This window comes from Clupea harengus, unplaced genomic scaffold, assembly GCF_900700415.2.
Source record: "Clupea harengus unplaced genomic scaffold, Ch_v2.0.2, whole genome shotgun sequence".
NCBI classification, from domain to species: Eukaryota; Metazoa; Chordata; class Actinopteri; order Clupeiformes; family Clupeidae; genus Clupea; species Clupea harengus.
Window position 1 is genome coordinate 720 of NW_024880204.1, and position 22,297 is coordinate 23,016.

The 22,297-nt window shown below is 39.6% G+C and overlaps 1 protein-coding gene across 1 annotated transcript; it reads right to left on the reverse strand.

Moving 5' to 3' along the window:
• Nucleotides 1-2,356: 2,356 nt before the first annotated feature.
• On the reverse strand, nt 2,357-2,807 carry LOC122131595 (ribonuclease HI-like; the record flags this gene model as incomplete). The annotated part of the gene is made up of 1 exon (XM_042706253.1): nt 2,357-2,807. A coding segment is annotated over exon 1 (451 nt), but the record flags the coding sequence as incomplete, so codon positions are not given.
• Between the last annotated feature and the right edge of the window lie 19,490 nt (nt 2,808-22,297).

Consider the following 22,297-nt stretch of genomic DNA (forward strand, 5'->3'; position numbering starts at 1 on the left):
TGCCAAGGTCCGGTTGGTGTGTTATAGATGAACACGCCAAAGTAATCGTTCCCTTTGTAGTCTAGGTGGTATCTATGTGTCCATTCAGTTAATCGAATCTTGTCTCGAGTCCACTGACATGGCAAGGTTTTGTTATGTCTGCAAAGCAATTCTAAAGCTTTACTAGCACTAACAGCTCGTACCATACTAGGTCTATCAGTTACTAAATCCAGACGAAGACTTTTGTTTGAACATATAGGGCTCCAAGAGAAATTTCCCACTGCTGCGATTGCACTCATATCTACTGTCTCAGTAAATTTTTTTCGAGCACAATTTTTAAAAGATAACCAATCGTCCATCCCATAAGGGGTAGCAAACATTGGCCATCCACGTCCGTCTACAGGCATCAGATGACAAACATAGCAGTCTGATTTGTTCATTTTTAACGCTACATTTTTAGACTTTACCAGAGCCAGGTTCTCACTATCCTGAGGGTTGATGGAAGGCAATATGGGTTGCTGGGAGGCTAGTTTAGTCACGACAGACAACATTATAACATGGATTAACAACATTTTGACGAATTTTCCTTTTCTGGATACCAAGTATAACATGAACATGTAACAGGAATGTGGAAATGTAGCTGGTACAGTCTTTTTAGCGTTGTTGTGATGCGGCCGTTCTCTGTAGGATCCTTCCCACAATGTTGAGTGTGTGTGCGTGTGTGTGTGTGTTTTCCTATGCTACAAAGGGACAGGGTCGACTTCCTGAACCTTGGACATCTTGCGTTTTGGGGTTTATTATGCCCGTCGCAAGATTTGCTTCTGCTATAGTATTCCGTTTGATTGAAGTGTTAATATCCAGGCTCGTTGGGAGGGTGTGGCAATTATTCCAGAAATTGCAGAGGTCCCGTAGAGTTGAAAGGTGTCGATGGAGTTGATGGTGATTGAATTAGCGCTGTCTTGGTTTCAAACGGTCGTGCTCCACCCCCTTTCGACAACGTGGCGAGTTGTATCAGTTTTGTCTTTCGAAGTGTGAGGTCCGGAGGAAGAACCTCCAGGTGACCGTCAACTGTTTTGATTCTGAAAGAGATCTTAACAAAACAATTAATCTTATGCAAAAGGTTTAATTTGTGATAAATGAGCCCAACGATGTCGACCATTTCCTAATGACAGGAAGCACGAAGTTTCTGTTAACATAATTAACACATAAGGTCCCTTCCATGCAGACTGCAGTGGCGCTTCGGTGCCAAATTGTTTTAGCATTACCTTTTGTCCTTCTTGATACACCCTGCGCCCTGTGGCAACTTCCGTGTGATCTTTTTTATCTTGTCTAATTCTTGCCAATAATTGTTTGTCACGTAATACTTTAGAAAGGGTCTGGCAGTAGGCCTCTAAGGCTACTCTGTGACTGTCCAGACCAACTTCATCAGTAAGTATAGGGTCATTTGGTAGAATCAGATTTCTCCCAAAAAGGAGTTCAGCCGGGCTAAGCCCTGTCGTTCTGTTGGGTGTGTTATGCTGCATTAGTAACACAACAGGCAAATGTGCTGTCCATTTCCCTCCGTGTTGTTCTAATCGGGCTTTTAGGCCTGATTTGAGAACTCTGTTATGACTTTCAACATACCCTGAGCTTTGAGGTCGGTAAGGAATATGTAGTTTTTGGTGTATTCCCATATTTTTCAAAATGGTTTTCAACACTCGTCCTGTAAAATGTGAGCCTTGGTCACTGTCTATCTGGAGAGGAAATCCCCATCGGGGCAAGATATGTGTGTATAAAGCCTTTGTCACAGCATCTGCAGTAGCTCTCCGGCATGGAAATCCTTCCACCCACCGACTAAATCTGTCAATACACACAAGCAAGTATTCATATCCCTCAGACTTGGGCAGTGGTCCCACAAAATCTATTTGTAAATGGGTAAATGGTCTAGTTGGTCTTTCATCATGTCCCATAATGATTTTGTTTTTGTGAGTATATGGTGCTGTCTTGGCACAGTGGATACAAGTTTTTACAACCTGTTCCATTTCAGTCACTAAGTCAAAAACATACCAGTGTACCTTCACCAAAGAACATGTGGTGGACACCCCTGTGTGGGCCAATTGGTGGTAGTCTCGTAGTAGTATTGGTACAAGTGGAGTTGGCATCACCACCTTTTCGTCCATTATCCATAAGCCTGTTTTTGAAAAAGCACATTCTGTAGTCATCATTTTATCAAAATAGTCATTAGTAGTGGGATACGCTTTTTGTAAATCTTGCAAACTGATAAGTTCTGTGCAAGAAAATGCAGCTATGTGTTGCGTTGACTTATCTCCCATGACACCTCTTGAGTGTCCTGTCTGTTCTGCTGCTTTTTTAGCAGCTTTGTCCGCAAGATCATTACCTTGAGCCAGGGCGTCCTTTGTTTGTTCACTGTGTCCTGTGATTTTAATGACAGAACACTTAGAAGGTGTTAAGTGGGTCAGTGTTTCAGAGAGTGTGATAATCTCAGCTTTATGAGCAATGGGGGCTCCAGCCGCAGTTGTGAAGTTACGGCTTTTCCATACAGGACCCCAAGTGTGAGTGGAATGGTATGCGTAAGCGCTGTCTGTGAAGATATTGACAGGCACATTAGAATGTAAAGCGAGTTGCAAGGCATTTGTTACAGCAACGAGTTCTGCCACCTGGGCTCCCCCTTTGTAGAGCTTTCCCGCCCGCAAAACTTTTCCATCCCCCACAGCAGCCCATCCAGTCAATCTCTCACCATCTCTCATGAATGAACTGCCATCAACAAACACAGCTCGGCCGTCTGGAATGGGCTCCGTTCCCACAAAGATCTCTGCATTGTCTAGCATTTCGTGATCACAGTCATGTTGCTCACCATCAGTGGGGGTTAGTGCATTTTTAAATAGCAGGGCATCGTCAGTGGTTATAGAGACGCGTGGGTCAAACAGACTTGTTTCCCATCTACCCCTTCGTTGTGGTGAAATGGTTTGAATGGTGCTTTCACCCAACAGTTTGACAAAACGGTGCTGCGTATGCAAGACCACTGTGCCAAAACCTGTGTATGGCTCAGATGCTTTAAGAGCCCAATCAAAACAATCAAGAGTTTGTATGCATGTAGGCTGCCCTTGGAGAGCAGGAGGTGTTTTGCAAGAGAAATACCCTATGGGTCTGTAAGGCTTTTGGTGTCAGGCTGACAGTTGGCATAAGATTGATGAGTATTGGGTATTAGATGGATATGCCCACAAGTGGAAAGGCTGGTCAGGGTCAGGGTGTGCTAACACAGGGGAGGAAGCCATAGCCTGTTTCAACAACATGAATGCTTCATCAGCTTCTGTTGACCACTCAATCTTAGCGCTACCTGGCAAGCCCCCCTTCATTAAATGTACAAGGGGGCGTGAAATGTCAGCAAAATCTGGAATGTGTACACGAATGTAGTTAAACATACCCATTACTTCTCGTACACCTGTAATTGTAGTGGGGCGGGGGAGAGCCAAGACTGCCTTGACTCTCTCGGGGATGATCCGTCTACCAGATCTCCCGACTCTCTGTCCCATATATGTGACTTCCGAAACAGCACACTGGGCCTTTTTGGCATTCAGCAGCAGACCATTTTCCTGCAAAGCTTCACATAACTGGGTTAGGACACACAGATGTTCCTCAGGAGAGTTACTAGCAAGGAGAATGTCGTCACAATACTGAAGGATAATGGATGAGGAGGAGAGACCAGACTGCACCGGCCTTAACACCTGAGCTAATGCTTGGTGGAAAATGGTGGGTGAATCAAGATATCCCTGTGGTAGTCTGGTAAATGTGTATTGCTGACCATCACAAGTAAATGCAAATCGGACTTGATCTCTCTGGTCAATAGGCACGGAGAAGAAACCATTACTGACATCCAAGGCAGAAAAGATAGTAAATGAGGGGTTAAGTTGTGATAACAAGGTAGTTGGATTAGCAACTATTGCATGTCTGGGAGTTGTAACCTTGTTCAAAGCCGTATAATCAATTGTTAGGCGCCATGAGCCGTCCGGCTTTGGCACAGGCCACATGGGTGAATTTGTAGGAGAGACACATTTCTTAATGACACCCTGTACTTCTAACTGATCAACAATTTCTTTTGCACCCTTTTCAGCCGTTCTTTTTAAAGGATACTGTCTGACTGGGTTATGCATGGGGCCAGAGACACGTACTGGCTCTATGGGTATGTGACCTACTGCCAGTTTATCAGTGGACCACAAGTTGGGAAAAAGAGACATGAGTAGCTTAAGTACTGTGTTGGTCTCTGTCAGAGCTGCTATCCCTTTGTGTGATCCTGACATAATGGGAATAGGAGTGGAAAACTGAGAACCCTCCATCACCTGGTTAGGGAGGAGGATTGAACATTCCAGCATACTCATTAAGTCCATTCCTAGTATACTACCTAAATTAGAAGGACCCACCCAAATTTGAACCCAGAAAACTTTAGTTAGAGGAGGAAAAGTCAATGGAATGGGCTCAGACAAATGAAAGGTGACACAACCACCTAAGCCTTCAAATGTGTTAGTCCTATTTGTGATTGGTAAAGCAAGGTCAGTTATTGAGACAGACGCACCTGTGTCTAAAAGCATAATGCAATCCCGGCCTCCAAGAGTTGCGCAAACGAAAGGGCGAATGTCTGAATATGATCCAGCCAGGGAGGCCACCTGGCGCTATGGATCAGTGATGTTAGATTTGGCCAAAGTTCTGAGAAGTTTTAAAATCTCAGAGTTTGTGTCAGAGTCCGTGCCCCTCTGCTGAGAAGGCCCAAAGTTCTCTGTGTTTCTCTGTCTATTTCTACAATTCTTGGCCCAATGGCCTGACTTCCCACATACGGAACAATTTGAATGTGTGGGTGTAATCGGCCTTCTTCCCTGATATATATTGTGAGAGGATACATCCTGTACTGCAGCTATCTTGATCTTTTTGTCATTAAGTTGAGCTACACTAGCCTCAGCTCTCTGTCCCCAAATCAAGAATTCTCCCCAGTCTCGGATTACTGGTAGACCTAAAGTCCACATCTGCTGGTACCTTTCATTCATGTTTCTAGAAGCTGTATCAATTATAAAACTTGACCCGAGAGTGGGAGTGTCTGTACGACAGGCAGCCAGGGTCCTGTGTTTCTCTGTGAAACGGTTGATCCAGCAGTTAAAACTCTCTGTTGGTCCCTGGATACAGGTTGACAGAGAAGTAAATGACTGATATCCTCTACCTAGGATTGCCTGAGTTATATTTTCACACTGTACAAGATGCACTTCCCAGGCCACATCATTATCTGGCATAAGCCGAGGCCACTGTGCATCAGCTAAGCGTGAGGCATATCCCAAAGGGGCTTTGGCTTTAATGATAGTAGCTACCTCACTATATTCAAGAGAAAAGGTAATCACGGCGTCTTTCAACTTTACCCAAAAATCAACATTTGGATCTTGTGTTTTAAGTGGTGGCAGAGGCTGCAAAATATGGCTAAGCGCTCCAGGTGTAATTGGAGTAACCATTCCCAAGTCACCTCGTAGTCCAGGCCCTTTATAAGTAACATTAACACCCTCGACCCTATTATCCCGAACATCTGCTGGTGTCACAGGTCTAATGGGAGCCATCTGAGGTATCTGAGATAACACATTCTGTGAAACAAACGGAGCAGTGGAATATAAGTTTACCTGTGGCCTCAAATCCGCAGGCGGGGGAGGGGCTGTAGGCACATTAGTCTCTGTTACAGCGGCAATTTGAAATGATCTCTCCTCTACCTGTGAAACGGCTTTACCCACACTGGCCACTAGTTCAGTTATTAGCTTGGCATAATCTGCAATGCCTTTAGGATCCTTTACATCAGTAGATGGGATTTTTCCCAGTCAATTTTTAACAATTTCCTGAAGTTTGTCAGCATTCTGTTTCATACTTTCACGCAGTCTAGGAAGGGTCGCTGGCTGGCCGTCTTATTCCACCAAGAAACCCTGTGAACGCTGTGTCCATCTGCTCATGAGATAGCGCGAATATCGCTGTCTTTTCTTTTCAGACTTAATGTCTAAGACCCATTCACTGGCTTTCCTGACTCCCCAAATTAGCTGAAAACCATCTTTTATCATCTCAATTTTAACTTTCTCATGTTTTATATCATTTCCCACACTGGCCATTGCAATCTGAACACTCAAAGGGACCATACGTCTTGAATCTTTGTTTTCCATCTCAAAAAGACTGAATCTGCACAATTTAATGTAAAATAATTTACAAATTAACTTAGAACAATTTCTAAATTCAAATATTAAAATGCTGTAGATCCCTTTCCAATCACCCGCTTATGACCACAACCTTTTTTATCCTCTTGGGAAATTTATCTGAGCGGTAAGTAAAACAATAGAGTATGTCACAAGCACAGCTCAGACTGCCTCGGACCAATACCCGAAAAATTAGATGTGTCAACTTCTAAGACAAGCACCGTGTGTGTCAACTTCTAAGACATCACAATAAAAATAAAAGTAAAATAACATAAGATTTCTGTTCTTAGACAGGACTCTACTTCCTATATTTCCCAAGATTTAGGTAAGTGTACTTACCAAAGCGTTTGTGTCAGCCGGGGTACAGGGGATCTTTACAGCAGAACTGAAATCTCAGCAAAATTCCAAGAATTAATATCTCGGTGGTGGACCTCCAATTGAAAGGAATTATTTTTCTATATCCCAAATGTATCGGAGACTCAGTCAGATTGTGATGAAAAACCAAATCCAGGTTTACTCTTTCAGTGGCGCGCACCAGAGGAGGAAAGAGAGTTAGATTTCACTGAGTGTGTGTTCCACCTAAATCTCCTTCACTGTCTATCTTTTGGGAAAGCACAGAATATAAGCTGTGTGCATGCCAGGGGGGGTGGATCCCTAAATGCTAATTATTATATGTCTCTAGTCAGTGGGGGAAGCTGTGAGGGCTTCTCACACCTCATGTAGGCCAGGAACAGAATACACATGAGAAGTTTTTACAACTCATGAAATCCAAAGAACACTAAAATGACCACTAGGTCAGATATATTGAATTATTGACTATGGAATATATTTATTACAGTGCATGAAATGCCCTGTATTGTTATTCCTTCGTTTCTTATACTTATTACAGTGCATGAAATGCCCTGTATTGTTATTCCTTCGTTTCTTATTCTTCTTATTACAGTGCATGAAATGCCCTGTATTGTTATTCCTTCGTTTCTTATACTTATTACAGTGCATGAAATGCCCTGTATTGTTATTCCTTCGTTTCTTATACTTATTATTATTCTTTGTACCGAACTTCTGCGCTTAATTCAGCTCGAACCGCTTAACTTAGAAACTTTGTTCAAACTTTGCTGCGTAGGTCTTGTAAAGGACACTTATGCTATGTATTTTTCATTTTTCTAAACTTTATACTTTTTAAAATGTTAAATAAAAACTAATACAATTTCTCCCATTGACTTACATTGGGCCATTATGACATCATAATAGGGTCTTTAAACTGGCTTGCACCTGTGCTTCACTGACACCTGCGCCAAGGTTCCAAGGCTCCTCTTCTCTCTGTCCCTCTCCATTCAACTGTATAACTAGGAATATTATTCTTTCCTTCTTCCACTCTTCTTCTTTCCTTCTTCCACTCTTCTTTCCTTCTTCCACTCTCCTTTCCTTTCTTCTTTCCTTCTTCCACTCTTCTTTCCTTCTTCTACTCTTCTTTTCTTTCTTCACTCTTCTTTCCTTCTTCCACTCTTCTTTCCTTCTTTTACTCTACTTTCCTTTCTTCTTTCCTTCTTTCTTTTCTTCTTCCACTCTTCTTTTCTTTCTTCACTCTTCTTTCCTTTCTTCTTTCCTTCTTTCACTCTTCTTTCTTTTCTTCTTTCCTTTCTTCACTCTTCTTTCCTTTCTTCTTTCCTTCTTCCACTCTTCTTTCCTTCTTCCACTCTTCTTTCCTTTCTTCACTCTTCTTTCCTTTCTTCTTTCCTTCTTCCACTCTTCTTTCCTTCTTCCTCACTTCTTTCCTTCTTTTACTCTTCTTTCCTTTCTTCTTTCCTTCTTTCACTCTTCTTTCTTTTCTTCTTCCTTTCTTAACTTTTGCATTTCATGCACTGGTATTTCCTTCAGGAAATGCATTTTCTAGTTATTATTCTTTGTACCAAACTTCTGCGCTTTATTCAGCTTGAACCGCTTAACTTAGAAACTTTGTTCAAACTTTGCTGCGTAGGTCTTGTAAAGGACACTTATGCTATGTATTTTTCATTTTTCTAAACTTTATACTTTTTAAAATATTAAATAAAAACTAATACAATTTCTCCCATTGACTTACATTGGGCCATTATGACATCATAATAGGGTCTTTAAACTGGCTTGCACCTGTGCTTCACTGACACCTGCGCCAAGGTTCCAAGGCTCCTCTTCTCTCTGTCCCTCTCCATTCAACTGTATAACTAGGAATATTATTCTTTCCTTCTTCCACTCTTCTTCTTTCGTTCTTCCACTCTTCTTTCCTTCTTCCACTCTCCTTTCCTTTCTTCTTTCCTTCTTCCACTCTTCTTTCCTTCTTCTACTCTTCTTTTCTTTCTTCACTCTTCTTTCCTTCTTTTACTCTACTTTCCTTTCTTCTTTCCTTCTTTCTTTTCTTCTTCCACTCTTCTTTCCTTTCTTCATTCTTCTTTCCTTTCTTCTTTCCTTCTTTCACTCTTCTTTCTTTTCTTCTTTCCTTTCTTCACTATTCTTTCCTTTATTCTTTCTTTCTTCCACTCTTCTTTCCTTCTTCTACTCTTCTTTTCTTTCTTCACTCTTCTTTCCTTCTTTTACTCTACTTTCCTTTCTTCTTTCCTTCTTTCTTTTCTTCTTCCACTCTTCTTTCCTTTCTTCACTCTTCTTTCCTTTCTTCTTTCCTTCTTTCACTCTTCTTTCTTTTCTTCTTTCCTTTCTTCACTCTTCTTTCCTTCTTCCACTCTTCTTTCCTTTCTTCACACTTCTTTCCTTTCTTCTTTCCTTCTTCCTCTCTTCTTTCCTTCTTTTACTCTTCTTTCCTTTCTTCTTTCCTTATTTCACTCTTCTTTCTTTTCTTCTTCCTTTCTTAACTTTTGCATTTCATGCACTGGTATTTCCTTCAGGAAATGCATTTTCTAGTTATTATTCTTTGTACCGAACTTCTGCGCTTAATTCAGCTCGAACCGCTTAACTTAGAAACTTTGTTCAAACTTTGCTGCGTAGGTCTTGTAAAGGACACTTATGCTATGTATTTTTCATTTTTCTAAACTTTATACTTTTTAAAATGTTAAATAAAAACTAATACAATTTCTCCCATTGACTTACATTGGGCCATTATGACATCATAATAGGGTCTTTAAACTGGCTTGCACCTGTGCTTCACTGACACCTGCGCCAAGGTTCCAAGGCTCCTCTTCTCTCTGTCCCTCTCCATTCAACTGTATAACTAGGAATATTATTCTTTCCTTCTTCCACTCTTCTTCTTTCCTTCTTCCACTCTCCTTTCCTTTCTTCTTTCCTTCTTCCACTCTTCTTTCCTTCTTCTACTCTTCTTTTCTTTCTTCACTCTTCTTTCCTTCTTCCACTCTTCTTTCCTTCTTCTACTCTTCTTTTCTTTCTTCACTCTTCTTTCCTTCTTCTTTCTTTTCTTCTTTCCTTTCTTCACTCTTCTTTCCTTTCTTCTTTCCTTCTTCCACTCTTCTTTCCTTCTTCTACTCTTCTTTTCTTTCTTCACTCTTCTTTCCTTCTTCCACTCTTCTTTCCTTCTTCTACTCTTCTTTTCTTTCTTCACTCTTCTTTCCTTTCTTCTTTCCTTCTTCCACTCTTCTTTCCTTCTTTCTTTTCTTCTTTCCTTCTTCCACTCTTCTTTCCTTCTTTCACTCTTCTTTCTTTTCTTCTTTCCTTCTTCCACTCTTTTTTCCTTCTTTCACTCTTCTTTCCTTCTTTCACTTTTCTTTTTTTTTCTTCTTTCCTTCTTCCACTCTTCTTTCTTCACTCTCCTTTCTTCTCTTCTTTCCTTCTTCTTTCCTTTCTTCACTCTTCTTTCTTTTCTTCTTTCCTTCTTCCCTTCTTCTTTCCTTCTTCGACTCTTCTTTCCTTTCTTCTTTCCTTTCTTTACTCTTCTTTCCTTTCTTATTTCCTTCTTTCACTCTTCTTTCCTTTCTTATTTCCTTCTTTCACTCTTCTTTCTTTTCTTCTTCCTTTCTTAACTTTTGCATTTCATGCACTGGTATTTCCTTCAGGAAATGCATTTTCTAGTTATTATTCTTTGTACCGAACTTCTGCGCTTAATTCAGCTCGAACCGCTTAACTTAGAAACTTTGTTCAAACTTTGCTGCGTAGGTCTTGTAAAGGACACTTATGCTATGTATTTTTCATTTTTCTAAACTTTATACTTTTTAAAATGTTAAATAAAAACTAATACAATTTCTCCCATTGACTTACATTGGGCCATTATGACATCATAATAGGGTCTTTAAACTGGCTTGCACCTGTGCTTCACTGACACCTGCGCCAAGGTTCCAAGGCTCCTCTTCTCTCTGTCCCTCTCCATTCAACTGTATAACTAGGAATATTATTCTTTCCTTCTTCCACTCTTCTTCTTTCCTTCTTCCACTCTTCTTTCCTTCTTCCACTCTCCTTTCCTTTCTTCTTTCCTTCTTCCACTCTTCTTTCCTTCTTCTACTCTTCTTTTCTTTCTTCACTCTTCTTTCCTTCTTCCACTCTTCTTTCCTTCTTTTACTCTACTTTCCTTTCTTCTTTCCTTCTTTCTTTTCTTCTTCCACTCTTCTTTTCTTTCTTCACTCTTCTTTCCTTTCTTCTTTCCTTCTTTCACTCTTCTTTCTTTTCTTCTTTCCTTTCTTCACTCTTCTTTCCTTTCTTCTTTCCTTCTTCCACTCTTCTTTCCTTCTTCCACTCTTCTTTCCTTTCTTCACTCTTCTTTCCTTTCTTCTTTCCTTCTTCCACTCTTCTTTCCTTCTTCCTCACTTCTTTCCTTCTTTTACTCTTCTTTCCTTTCTTCTTTCCTTCTTTCACTCTTCTTTCTTTTCTTCTTCCTTTCTTAACTTTTGCATTTCATGCACTGGTATTTCCTTCAGGAAATGCATTTTCTAGTTATTATTCTTTGTACCAAACTTCTGCGCTTTATTCAGCTTGAACCGCTTAACTTAGAAACTTTGTTCAAACTTTGCTGCGTAGGTCTTGTAAAGGACACTTATGCTATGTATTTTTCATTTTTCTAAACTTTATACTTTTTAAAATATTAAATAAAAACTAATACAATTTCTCCCATTGACTTACATTGGGCCATTATGACATCATAATAGGGTCTTTAAACTGGCTTGCACCTGTGCTTCACTGACACCTGCGCCAAGGTTCCAAGGCTCCTCTTCTCTCTGTCCCTCTCCATTCAACTGTATAACTAGGAATATTATTCTTTCCTTCTTCCACTCTTCTTCTTTCGTTCTTCCACTCTTCTTTCCTTCTTCCACTCTCCTTTCCTTTCTTCTTTCCTTCTTCCACTCTTCTTTCCTTCTTCTACTCTTCTTTTCTTTCTTCACTCTTCTTTCCTTCTTTTACTCTACTTTCCTTTCTTCTTTCCTTCTTTCTTTTCTTCTTCCACTCTTCTTTCCTTTCTTCATTCTTCTTTCCTTTCTTCTTTCCTTCTTTCACTCTTCTTTCTTTTCTTCTTTCCTTTCTTCACTATTCTTTCCTTTATTCTTTCTTTCTTCCACTCTTCTTTCCTTCTTCTACTCTTCTTTTCTTTCTTCACTCTTCTTTCCTTCTTTACTCTACTTTCCTTTCTTCTTTCCTTCTTTCTTTTCTTCTTCCACTCTTCTTTCCTTTCTTCACTCTTCTTTCCTTTCTTCTTTCCTTCTTTCACTCTTCTTTCTTTTCTTCTTTCCTTTCTTCACTCTTCTTTCCTTCTTCCACTCTTCTTTCCTTTCTTCACACTTCTTTCCTTTCTTCTTTCCTTCTTCCTCTCTTCTTTCCTTCTTTTACTCTTCTTTCCTTTCTTCTTTCCTTATTTCACTCTTCTTTCTTTTCTTCTTCCTTTCTTAACTTTTGCATTTCATGCACTGGTATTTCCTTCAGGAAATGCATTTTCTAGTTATTATTCTTTGTACCGAACTTCTGCGCTTAATTCAGCTCGAACCGCTTAACTTAGAAACTTTGTTCAAACTTTGCTGCGTAGGTCTTGTAAAGGACACTTATGCTATGTATTTTTCATTTTTCTAAACTTTATACTTTTTAAAATGTTAAATAAAAACTAATACAATTTCTCCCATTGACTTACATTGGGACATTATGACATCATAATAGGGTCTTTAAACTGGCTTGCACCTGTGCTTCACTGACACCTGCGCCAAGGTTCCAGGCTCCTCTTCTCTCTGTCCCTCTCCATTTCAACTGTATAACTAGGAATATTATTCTTTCCTTCTTCCACTCTTCTTCTTTCCTTCTTCCACTCTCCTTTCCTTTCTTCTTTCCTTCTTCCACTCTTCTTTCCTTCTTCTACTCTTCTTTTCTTTCTTCACTCTTCTTTCCTTCTTCCACTCTTCTTTCCTTCTTCTACTCTTCTTTTCTTTCTTCACTCTTCTTTCCTTCTTCTTTCTTTTCTTCTTTCCTTTCTTCACTCTTCTTTCCTTTCTTCTTTCCTTCTTCCACTCTTCTTTCCTTCTTCTACTCTTCTTTTCTTTCTTCACTCTTCTTTCCTTCTTCCACTCTTCTTTCCTTCTTCTACTCTTCTTTTCTTTCTTCACTCTTCTTTCCTTTCTTCTTTCCTTCTTCCACTCTTCTTTCCTTCTTTCTTTTCTTCTTTCCTTCTTCCACTCTTCTTTCCTTCTTTCACTCTTCTTTCTTTTCTTCTTTCCTTCTTCCACTCTTTTTTCCTTCTTTCACTCTTCTTTCCTTCTTTCACTTTTCTTTTTTTTCTTCTTTCCTTCTTCCACTCTTCTTTCTTCACTCTCCTTTCTTCTCTTCTTTCCTTCTTCTTTCCTTTCTTCACTCTTCTTTCTTTTCTTCTTTCCTTCTTCCCTTCTTCTTTCCTTCTTCGACTCTTCTTTCCTTTCTTCTTTCCTTTCTTTACTCTTCTTTCCTTTCTTATTTCCTTCTTTCACTCTTCTTTCCTTTCTTATTTCCTTCTTTCACTCTTCTTTCTTTTCTTCTTCCTTTCTTAACTTTGCATTTCATGCACTGGTATTTCCTTCAGGAAATGCATTTTCTAGTTATTATTCTTTGTACCGAACTTCTGCGCTTAATTCAGCTCGAACCGCTTAACTTAGAAACTTTGTTCAAACTTTGCTGCGTAGGTCTTGTAAAGGACACTTATGCTATGTATTTTTCATTTTTCTAAACTTTATACTTTTTAAAAATGTTAAATAAAAACTAATACAATTTCTCCCATTGACTTACATTGGGCCATTATGACATCATAATAGGGTCTTTAAACTGGCTTGCACCTGTGCTTCACTGACACCTGCGCCAAGGTTCCAAGGCTCCTCTTCTCTCTGTCCCTCTCCATTCAACTGTATAACTAGGAATATTATTCTTTCCTTCTTCCACTCTTCTTCTTTCCTTCTTCCACTCTTCTTTCCTTCTTCCACTCTCCTTTCCTTTCTTCTTTCCTTCTTCCACTCTTCTTTCCTTCTTCTACTCTTCTTTTCTTTCTTCACTCTTCTTTCCTTCTTCCACTCTTCTTTCCTTCTTTTACTCTACTTTCCTTTCTTCTTTCCTTCTTTCTTTCTTCTTCCACTCTTCTTTTCTTTCTTCACTCTTCTTTCCTTTCTTCTTTCCTTCTTTCACTCTTCTTTCTTTTCTTCTTTCCTTTCTTCACTCTTCTTTCCTTTCTTCTTTCCTTCTTCCACTCTTCTTCCTTCTTCCACTCTTCTTTCCTTTCTTCACTCTTCTTTCCTTTCTTCTTTCCTTCTTCCACTCTTCTTTCCTTCTTTCCTCACTTCTTTCCTTCTTTTACCTCTTCTTCCTTCTTCTTTCCTTCTTTCACTCTTCTTTCTTTTCTTCTTCCTTTCTTAACTTTTGGCATTTCATGCACTGGTATTTCCTTCAGGAAATGCATTTTCTAGTTATTATTCTTTGTACCAAACTTCTGCGCTTTATTCAGCTTGAACCGCTTAACTTAGAAACTTTGTTTCAAACTTTGCTGCGTAGGTCTTGTAAAGGACACTTATGCTATGTATTTTTCATTTTTCTAAACTTTTAACTTTTTAAAATATTAAATAAAACTAATACAATTTCTCCCATTGACTTACATTGGGCATTATGACATTCATAATAGGGCTCTTTAAACTGGCTTGCACCTGCTGCTTCACTGACACCTGCGCCAAGGTTCCAAGGCCTCCTCTTCTCTCTGTCCCCTCTCCATTCAACTGGTATAACTAGGAATATTATCTTTCCTCTTCCATTCTTCTTTCTTTCGTTCTTCCTCTCCTTTCCTTCTTCCTTCTTCTACTCTTCTTTTCTTTCTTCACTCTTCTTTCCTTCTTCACTCTTCTTTCCTTCTTCTACTCTTCTTTTCTTTCTTCACTCTTCTTCCACTCTTCTTTCCTTCTTCCACTCTTCTTTCCTTTCTTCTTTCCTTCTTCCACTCTTCTTTCCTTCTTTCTCTCTTCTTTCTTTTCTTCTTTCCTTCTTCCACTCTTCTTCCACTCTTCTTTCCTTCTTTCACTCTTCTTTCCTTCTTCCACTCTTCTTTCTTTTCTTCTTTCCTTCTTTCACTTTTCTTTTTTTTCTTCTTTCCTTCTTCCACTCTTCTTTTCTTTCTTCACTCTTCTTTCTTTTCTTCTTTCCTTCTTCTTTACTTCTTCCACTCTTCTTTCCTTTCTTCTTTCCTTCTTATACTTTTCTTTTTTTTCCTCTTTCCTTCTTCTTTCCTTTCTTCACTCTTCTTTCTTTTTCTTTCCTTCTTCCCTTCTTCTTTCCTTCTTCGACTCTTCTTTCCTTTCTTCTTTCCTTTCTTTACTCTTCTTTCCTTTCTTATTTCCTTCTTTCACTCTTCTTTCTTTTCTTCTTCCTTTCTTAACTTTTGCATTTCATGCACTGGTATTTTCTTCAGGAAATGCATTTTCTAGTTTTATTTGTATTCTAGATTCGTCTTGCAGTCTGCATTCTAAATGTATATCTCTCTTTTCCTATGACTTTCCATCTGTCTGTGTTTCTGTCTTGTCCACCCCCTCCCCTTCAGTTCCCCCTGATGTTACCCAGGTGTATGTGAGAACCCGCTCTGAGACTCACATAGAGCTAGAGTGGACCAAAGTCAACAACATCAACACTTACATACTGAAATATAGCAATGGAATAGAAACCCCCATCACTGGATCAGCTGGGTACAAAGTGACACACAGAGTGTCATCTCTCTCTGCTGGAACAAAATACTCGTTCACTCTCTTCACGGTGTTTGAGGAAGTGAAAAGCGCAGGATATGAGTTCTCAGCAGTTACAGGTATGTTTCTTTTTTTGATTGCGAAATTTCAAGGAAGTTGCTTTTTTTCTCCGCAACACTTGAAAACCTGTGTCAGCTAGCTCATAATAAATTACACTGTGTAATGTATATCTAGCATGTCGCCAACAACATTTTGATTAGATCACTCATACTCTACATTCAAACGCTTGGAAAACAATGTATATGGGCTGAAAATGAGAGCAGTATTTCAGCTAAATAAAAATGTGTCTTTTTTTCTTTTTCTTTGGTTATGTTAGCGTTCATCTCCGATGTCACAATAAATCAAACTATTTTTAAAATAGTCATATTTGTGTAAATAAAATTGAGCTCACTAGAAAAAATACCAATTCTTCTGGAATGGGGCTTTAAAGCACTAAAAGTATTTAAGAAATGCAAATATACTGCAGACCTATACTACATGCATTTTCTAGCACAGTTTAAATACACTGAAGGGCACCTTTTTTCAACCTGGGCAATATTTATTTTATTTGTATTCTAGATTCGTCTTGCAGTCTGCATTCTAAATGTATATCTCTCTTTTCCTATGACCTTCCATCTGTCTGTGTTTCTGTCTTGTCCACCCCCTCCCCTTCAGCTCCCCCTGCTGTTACCCAGGTGATTGTGAAAACCCGCTCTGAGACTGACATAGAGCTAGAGTGGACCAACAACATCTTACATACTTACATACTGAAAAATAGCGCTGGAGTAGAGACCACCATCCCTGGATCAGATGGGGAAAAAGTGACACACAGAGTGTCATCTCTCACTGCTGGAACAAGCTACTCGTTCACTCTCTTCACGGTGTTTGAGGGAGTGAAAAGCACAGGACATGATTTCTCAGCAGTGACAGGTATGTCTCTCTTTTTTATTGCGAAATTTCAAGGAAGTTGCTTTTTTTCTCCGCAACGCTTGAAAACCTGTGTCAGCTAGCTCATAATAAATTACACTGTCTAATGTATATTAAGCATGTCGCCAACAACATTTTATTAGATTACTCATACTCTACATTCAATCGCTTGGAAAACAATGTATATGGGCTGAAAACGCGAGCAGTATTTCAGCTAAATAAAAATTTGTCTTTTTTTTTCGTATTCTTTGGTTATGTTAGCGTTCATCTCCGATGTCACAATAAATTAAATCATTTTTTAAATAGTCATATTTGTGTAAATAAAATTGAGCTCAGAAAAAAAATACCAATTCTTCTGGAATGGGGCTTTAAAGCACTAAAAGTATTTAAGAAATGCAAATATACTGCAGACCTATACTACATGCATTTTCTAGCACAGTTTAAATACACTGAAGGGCACCTTTTTTCAACCTGGGCAATATTTATTTTATTTGTATTCCAGATTCCTCTTGCAGTCTGCATTCTAAATGTATATCTCTCTTTTCCTATGACTTTCCATCTGTGTGTGTTTCTGTCTTGTCCACCCCCTCCCCTTCAGTTCCCCCTGCTGTTACCGAGGTGAATGTGAGAACCCGCTCTGAGAATGACATAGAGCTAGAGTGGACCAAAGTCATCAGCATCTTACATACTTACATACTGCAAAATAGCGCTGGAGTAGAGACCACCATCCCTGGATCAGATGGGGAAAAAGTGACACACAGAGTGTCATCTCTCACTGCTGGAACAAGCTACTCGTTCACTCTCTTCACGGTGTTTGAGGGAGTGAAAAGCACAGGACATGATTTCTCAGCAGTGACAGGTATGTCTCTCTTTTTTATTGCGAAATTTCAAGGAAGTTGCTTTTTTTCTCCGCAACGCTTGAAAACCTGTGTCAGCTAGCTCATAATAAATTACACTGTCTAATGTATATTAAGCATGTCGCCAACAACATTTTATTAGATTACTCATACTCTACATTCAAACGCTTGGAAAACAATGTATATGGGCTGAAAACGCGAGCAGTATTTCAGCTAAATAAAAATTTGTCTTTTTTTTCGTATTCTTTGGTTATGTTAGCGTTCATGTCCGATGTCACAATAAATGAAATCATTTTTTAAATAGTCATATTTGTGTAAATAAAATTGAGCTCAGAAAAAAAATACCAATTCTTCTGGAATGGGGCTTTAAAGCACTAAAAGTATTTAAGAAATGCAAATATACTGCAGACCTATACTACATGCATTTTCTAGCACAGTTTAAATACACTGAAGGGCACCTTTTTTCAACCTGGGCAATATTTATTTGATTTGTATTCCAGATTCCTCTTGCAGTCTGCATTCTAAATGTATATCTCTCTTTTCCTATGACCTTCCATCTGTGTGTGTTTCTGTCTTGTCCACCCCCTCCCCTTCAGTTCCCCCTGCTGTTACCGAGGTGAATGTGAGAACCCGCTCTGAGAATGACATAGAGCTAGAGTGGACCCAAGTCTACAACATCTACACTTACATACTGAAATCAAGCGATGAAACAGAAACCCCCATCACTGGATCAGCTGGGAACAAAGTGACACACACAGTGTCATCTCTTTCTGCTGGAACAGAATACTCGTTCACTCTCTTCACGGTATTTGAGGAATTGAGAAGCACAGGATATGAGTTCTCAGCAGTTACAGGTATGTCTCTTTTTTAGTTTGCAAAATTTCAAAGAAGTTGCTTTTTTTCTCCGCAACACTTGGAAACCTGTGTCAGCTAGCTCATAATAAACTAGAATATGCATTTCCTGAAGGAAATACCAGTGCATGAAATGCAAAAGTTAAGAAAGGAAAAAAGTAAGGAAAGAAGAGTGAACAAGAGTGAAAGAAGAAAGTAAAGAAGAGTGACCTACTGGATAAAGAGAGAGTGAAGAGGGAAAAGTTTGAAATAAGGAGAGAAAATGGACTGAAGTAGAGAGATGGAGTGTGAGAAAGAGGAGTTGGAGTGGATGGAGGTTCTACAGAGAGAGGGAATAATTGAAAATAGGAAAGAGAATGGACTGGCGGAAGATGTTAGAATGATTGATGGATAAAGTGGAAGATATAGACATGGCATGGAGGAAGTAAAGGAAATGGAAGGGAGGATAGAGGACTGTGAAGTCAAAGAAGGCTGACAAAAACGTTGAAAAAAAAGAGTAGGAATTGATGGACAGAGTAATTGAAAGAAGAGTGAACAGGAGAGGCTATGGATAGTGAGTGGCTATGGATAATGAGATAAAGAGAGTGAAGAGGGAAATATTGAAAGAAGGAGAGAAAATGGAGTAAAGCAGATAGATGGAGTTTGAGGGAGGATAGAGGACTGTAAAGTCAAAGAAGACTGACAAAAAAATCGAAAAAAGATTAGGAATTGATGGACAGAGTAATTGAAAGAAGAAAGGAAAGAAGAGTGAAGAGGAGTGGCTATGGAAAATGAGATAAAGAGAGAGTGAAGTGGGCAAATATTGAAAGAAGGAGAGAAAAATGAAGTGAAGAAGAGAGATGGAGTGTGAGAGAAAGTAGAATGAGAGACACCGACTCGAGGGCTGTCACTCACAGGACCTTGTTAATTCTCAGTTGACGATTTGGAAGTACCTAGTGACCCATGTCTTATAGTTATACTTTGATATGTATCATTATGTCAATACATAAATACATTAAAAGGACTTCAGGGGAATGCCCCAGCCGTTGGGTAAGAATTCGGAGCCACTGACACACAGACTAACAGGGGCCTGCCTCCAATACCACACGTGAAGGAGAGCACACACACTACTAGCCCATTGGCCACACCACCGCAAGCGCACCACTTGGGCACATTAAGAAAAAGGGGTTCACACTTCACTGCATTACACTGCACATTTTATCAAAGGTGAGAAATTATCCTAGAGGAAAAACTGGCCAACCTGTAATCTAGGCTAGGGCCCCAAACGATACCCAGGCTATTGCGGGAGAGGAAATGACACGGGGGAAACAGATAACAAGTTAACGAAACAAACAAACAAAAATAAACCCTCTAACCTGTGGCTCACAATATCCTCCTAACCACACATACACCACTAAGCCCCCAGGCTAGAGGGGAAAACAGAGATACATATACTCTAAAAGCAGCACCCGGACCTATAACTAACCGGAAGAGAACAGCAGTCAGCAATGCTGTATAGTTGCGTGCTTCTTCGTTGTCTAAACAGCTACACCCGAGAACGTCATGCACCTGGCGTCTATACGCTGCCAGTAACCACAATAATCGCCGCACTGATACACTGACTGCTACTAACACCGTTGCGATGCATGTAGACAGGGTTTGGAGTACACTTGGTCAGGAAGACGCTCAATGCGGTCCTGTCGGCATCCGCTCAATAACACGCGTGTCACTGAAGACAACACTCCAGAACACAGCTACACTCCACAATCAGCAATGGACGGCTACCGGAATAAGGACCCAAGGTGTATATATCTATGCCTGTCCCCACTAAACTAATTGGAAACTAACCCAGGCCCCTACTAGTGACGTAAACACGGGAGAAAGGTGACAGAGGTGAATCAAAATAAAAGTTCCCTACACTCATTGGTCCCACCGGCTACATATGCAAACCAGAACACCAAAGCCAAATCAAAACAATTTGAAATCACTGCTTTCTCATTTCCTGACTCAGGCCTATGACATATGACATGGTCTCTGAAATACTGCATTTTTCAGTTTAAAATGATAGCTAATACTACTTAGCTGGGTGTTCATATTTATGTATAGTATACATTACCAGTTAACATGCAGTCCCATATTAATTCCTCTGGGAAAACTTTATTTTAATAATGCATTTATAGAATAAGTACCTATTTAACAAATATTCAGAAAAAACAAACTCAACCCTCGTCCAAACTCTGGTACTTATCTCTACCATATCTCTAACCTTTGCCCAATCTAAGCCTCTGTCCTTTACTGTCGACACTGTGTCAACAGAGCATTATTATTCAGAGAATGTATTAAACAGAAAATATCATATAAATACTTCACTTTTATGAGGTTTGTAATTTTCTGTCTTGTAGCCGACCATTCCTCCTGTAGGTACAACTGTGGCCTCAACCCTGGCAGCTGCTCCTGCTCAAGTTCCTGTCAGCGCTATGGAAACTGCTGTCATGACTACTACGGTAATCTAACCACTTCTCTGGTCTTCTGGTGGCTCTCTGATTCTTGGAATTAATACAAAAGTTTTGGAATTAATCGATATTTTCTCTTTTATTCCCTCTCTCTAGATTACTGCTACGGTACAACAACAGTAGAAACAAATCACATCAGTACAATGGCTGTATATCTGCAGTTCCACATGTTACCATTCTTCCTTTTTTCTTATTCCTACCTGATTCTATATTTGAAAGGAATGCATTCAGTGAATACGCTTCTACGCATTGTAAACAGGAAGTTGATTTTATGTTAAAATATGAAAACATTTCTCAGTGATGCCCCTAACAGTGATACATAAACAAAGACTGAGTTTGTCTTTTTAGATGAAATCCATAAGGTAACAGTGACCTTAAGAATGGCTAAAATGCCTAAGATGAAACTGACCACTCACATTATAACAAACAAACGCTGGTACAGTTTCAATTACAACAGAGCCTTGTGTTCGGCCAATTGAAGCGAACATCCCAGACAAGCTGAAGAACAAACAGTGTTGATTGCTCTGCCTGACAAAAAAATATGGTTATGTAATGCTTTCCCCCCCACACACTCTTTATTTCTTTACATTTTTACTGTAGCGAACATAACGGATATACGACTAGTTGGGGGCAACAGCTCCTGCTCTGGGAGAGTGGAGGTACAGGTCCGTGGCACCTGGGGCACTGTGTGCGATGACAGCTGGAACATACCTAATGCTGAAGTGGTTTGCAGACAGATGGGCTGTGGACCAGCCCTGAGCTCTTCCAGTGCTCATTTTGGACAGGGCAGTGGACATCTGGCTGGATGATGTCAGCTGCACTGGCAATGAGTCGTCTCTCTCTCAGTGCTACATATAGGCCATGGCAACCATAACTGTGGCCACCATGAAGATGCTGGGGTAGTCTGTCAAGGTAAGGCTGCACATCTGTCTTTAGGGATAAAGAAGGCTCCTTTTGTCAGTGTGTGCTAAGAATAAGAAGTATGTAGGTATCTGCAGTTTGACTGGGTAGTTACTGGGTGCTCAAGCACATTCACAACTGTTGACACCATGAAGATGCTGGGGGCAGTCTGCCAGGGTAGGGCTACGTTTGGATGTTTAGCGGCCAAGCACCAGAGATGCAAAGGCTCCTTGTGTCTGTGTATGCCTAACAGTGAAGGGGTTTAAGAATGAAAAGATGTATATACCTTCTTATTTTATTTATTATTCTTATACCGGGTCAAGCGCATCTCGTCAACCGGGAATTAACAAGGTCTATCTGACATGTCCACAAATTTGAGTTTTTACGATATAAAATAAAATAATACATTTCATAGAATGTTTTTTCCTCAAAAGTGCACTTGGACCTTGTTCATTCTCAGTTGACGAATTTGGAAGTACCTAGTGACCTATGTCTTACAGTTATACTTTGATTTGTATCATTCATTATACATGTGAAAATATAGTGCAGGTCACACATTTTAGTACTTTTTTTTTCAGAATGTACAAGACTGGTCTTATTAGCTTTTATGCAAACCAGAACACCAAAGGAAAACCAAAACCATTTGAAATCACTGCTTTCTCATTTCCTGACTCAGGCCTATGACATATGACAAATGACATGGTCTCTGAAATACTGCATTTTTCACAGTTTAAAATGATTGCTAATACTACTTAGCTGGGTGTTCATATGTACTGTATGTATAGTATACATTACCAGTTAACCTAAAGGCCAATATTAATGCCTCTGGGAAAACTTTATTTTAATAATGCATGTATGGAATAAGTACCTATTTACAAATATTCAGAAAAAAAACCTCAACCCTTGTCCAAACTCTGGTACTTATTTCTAACATATCTCTAGCCTTGCCCAAT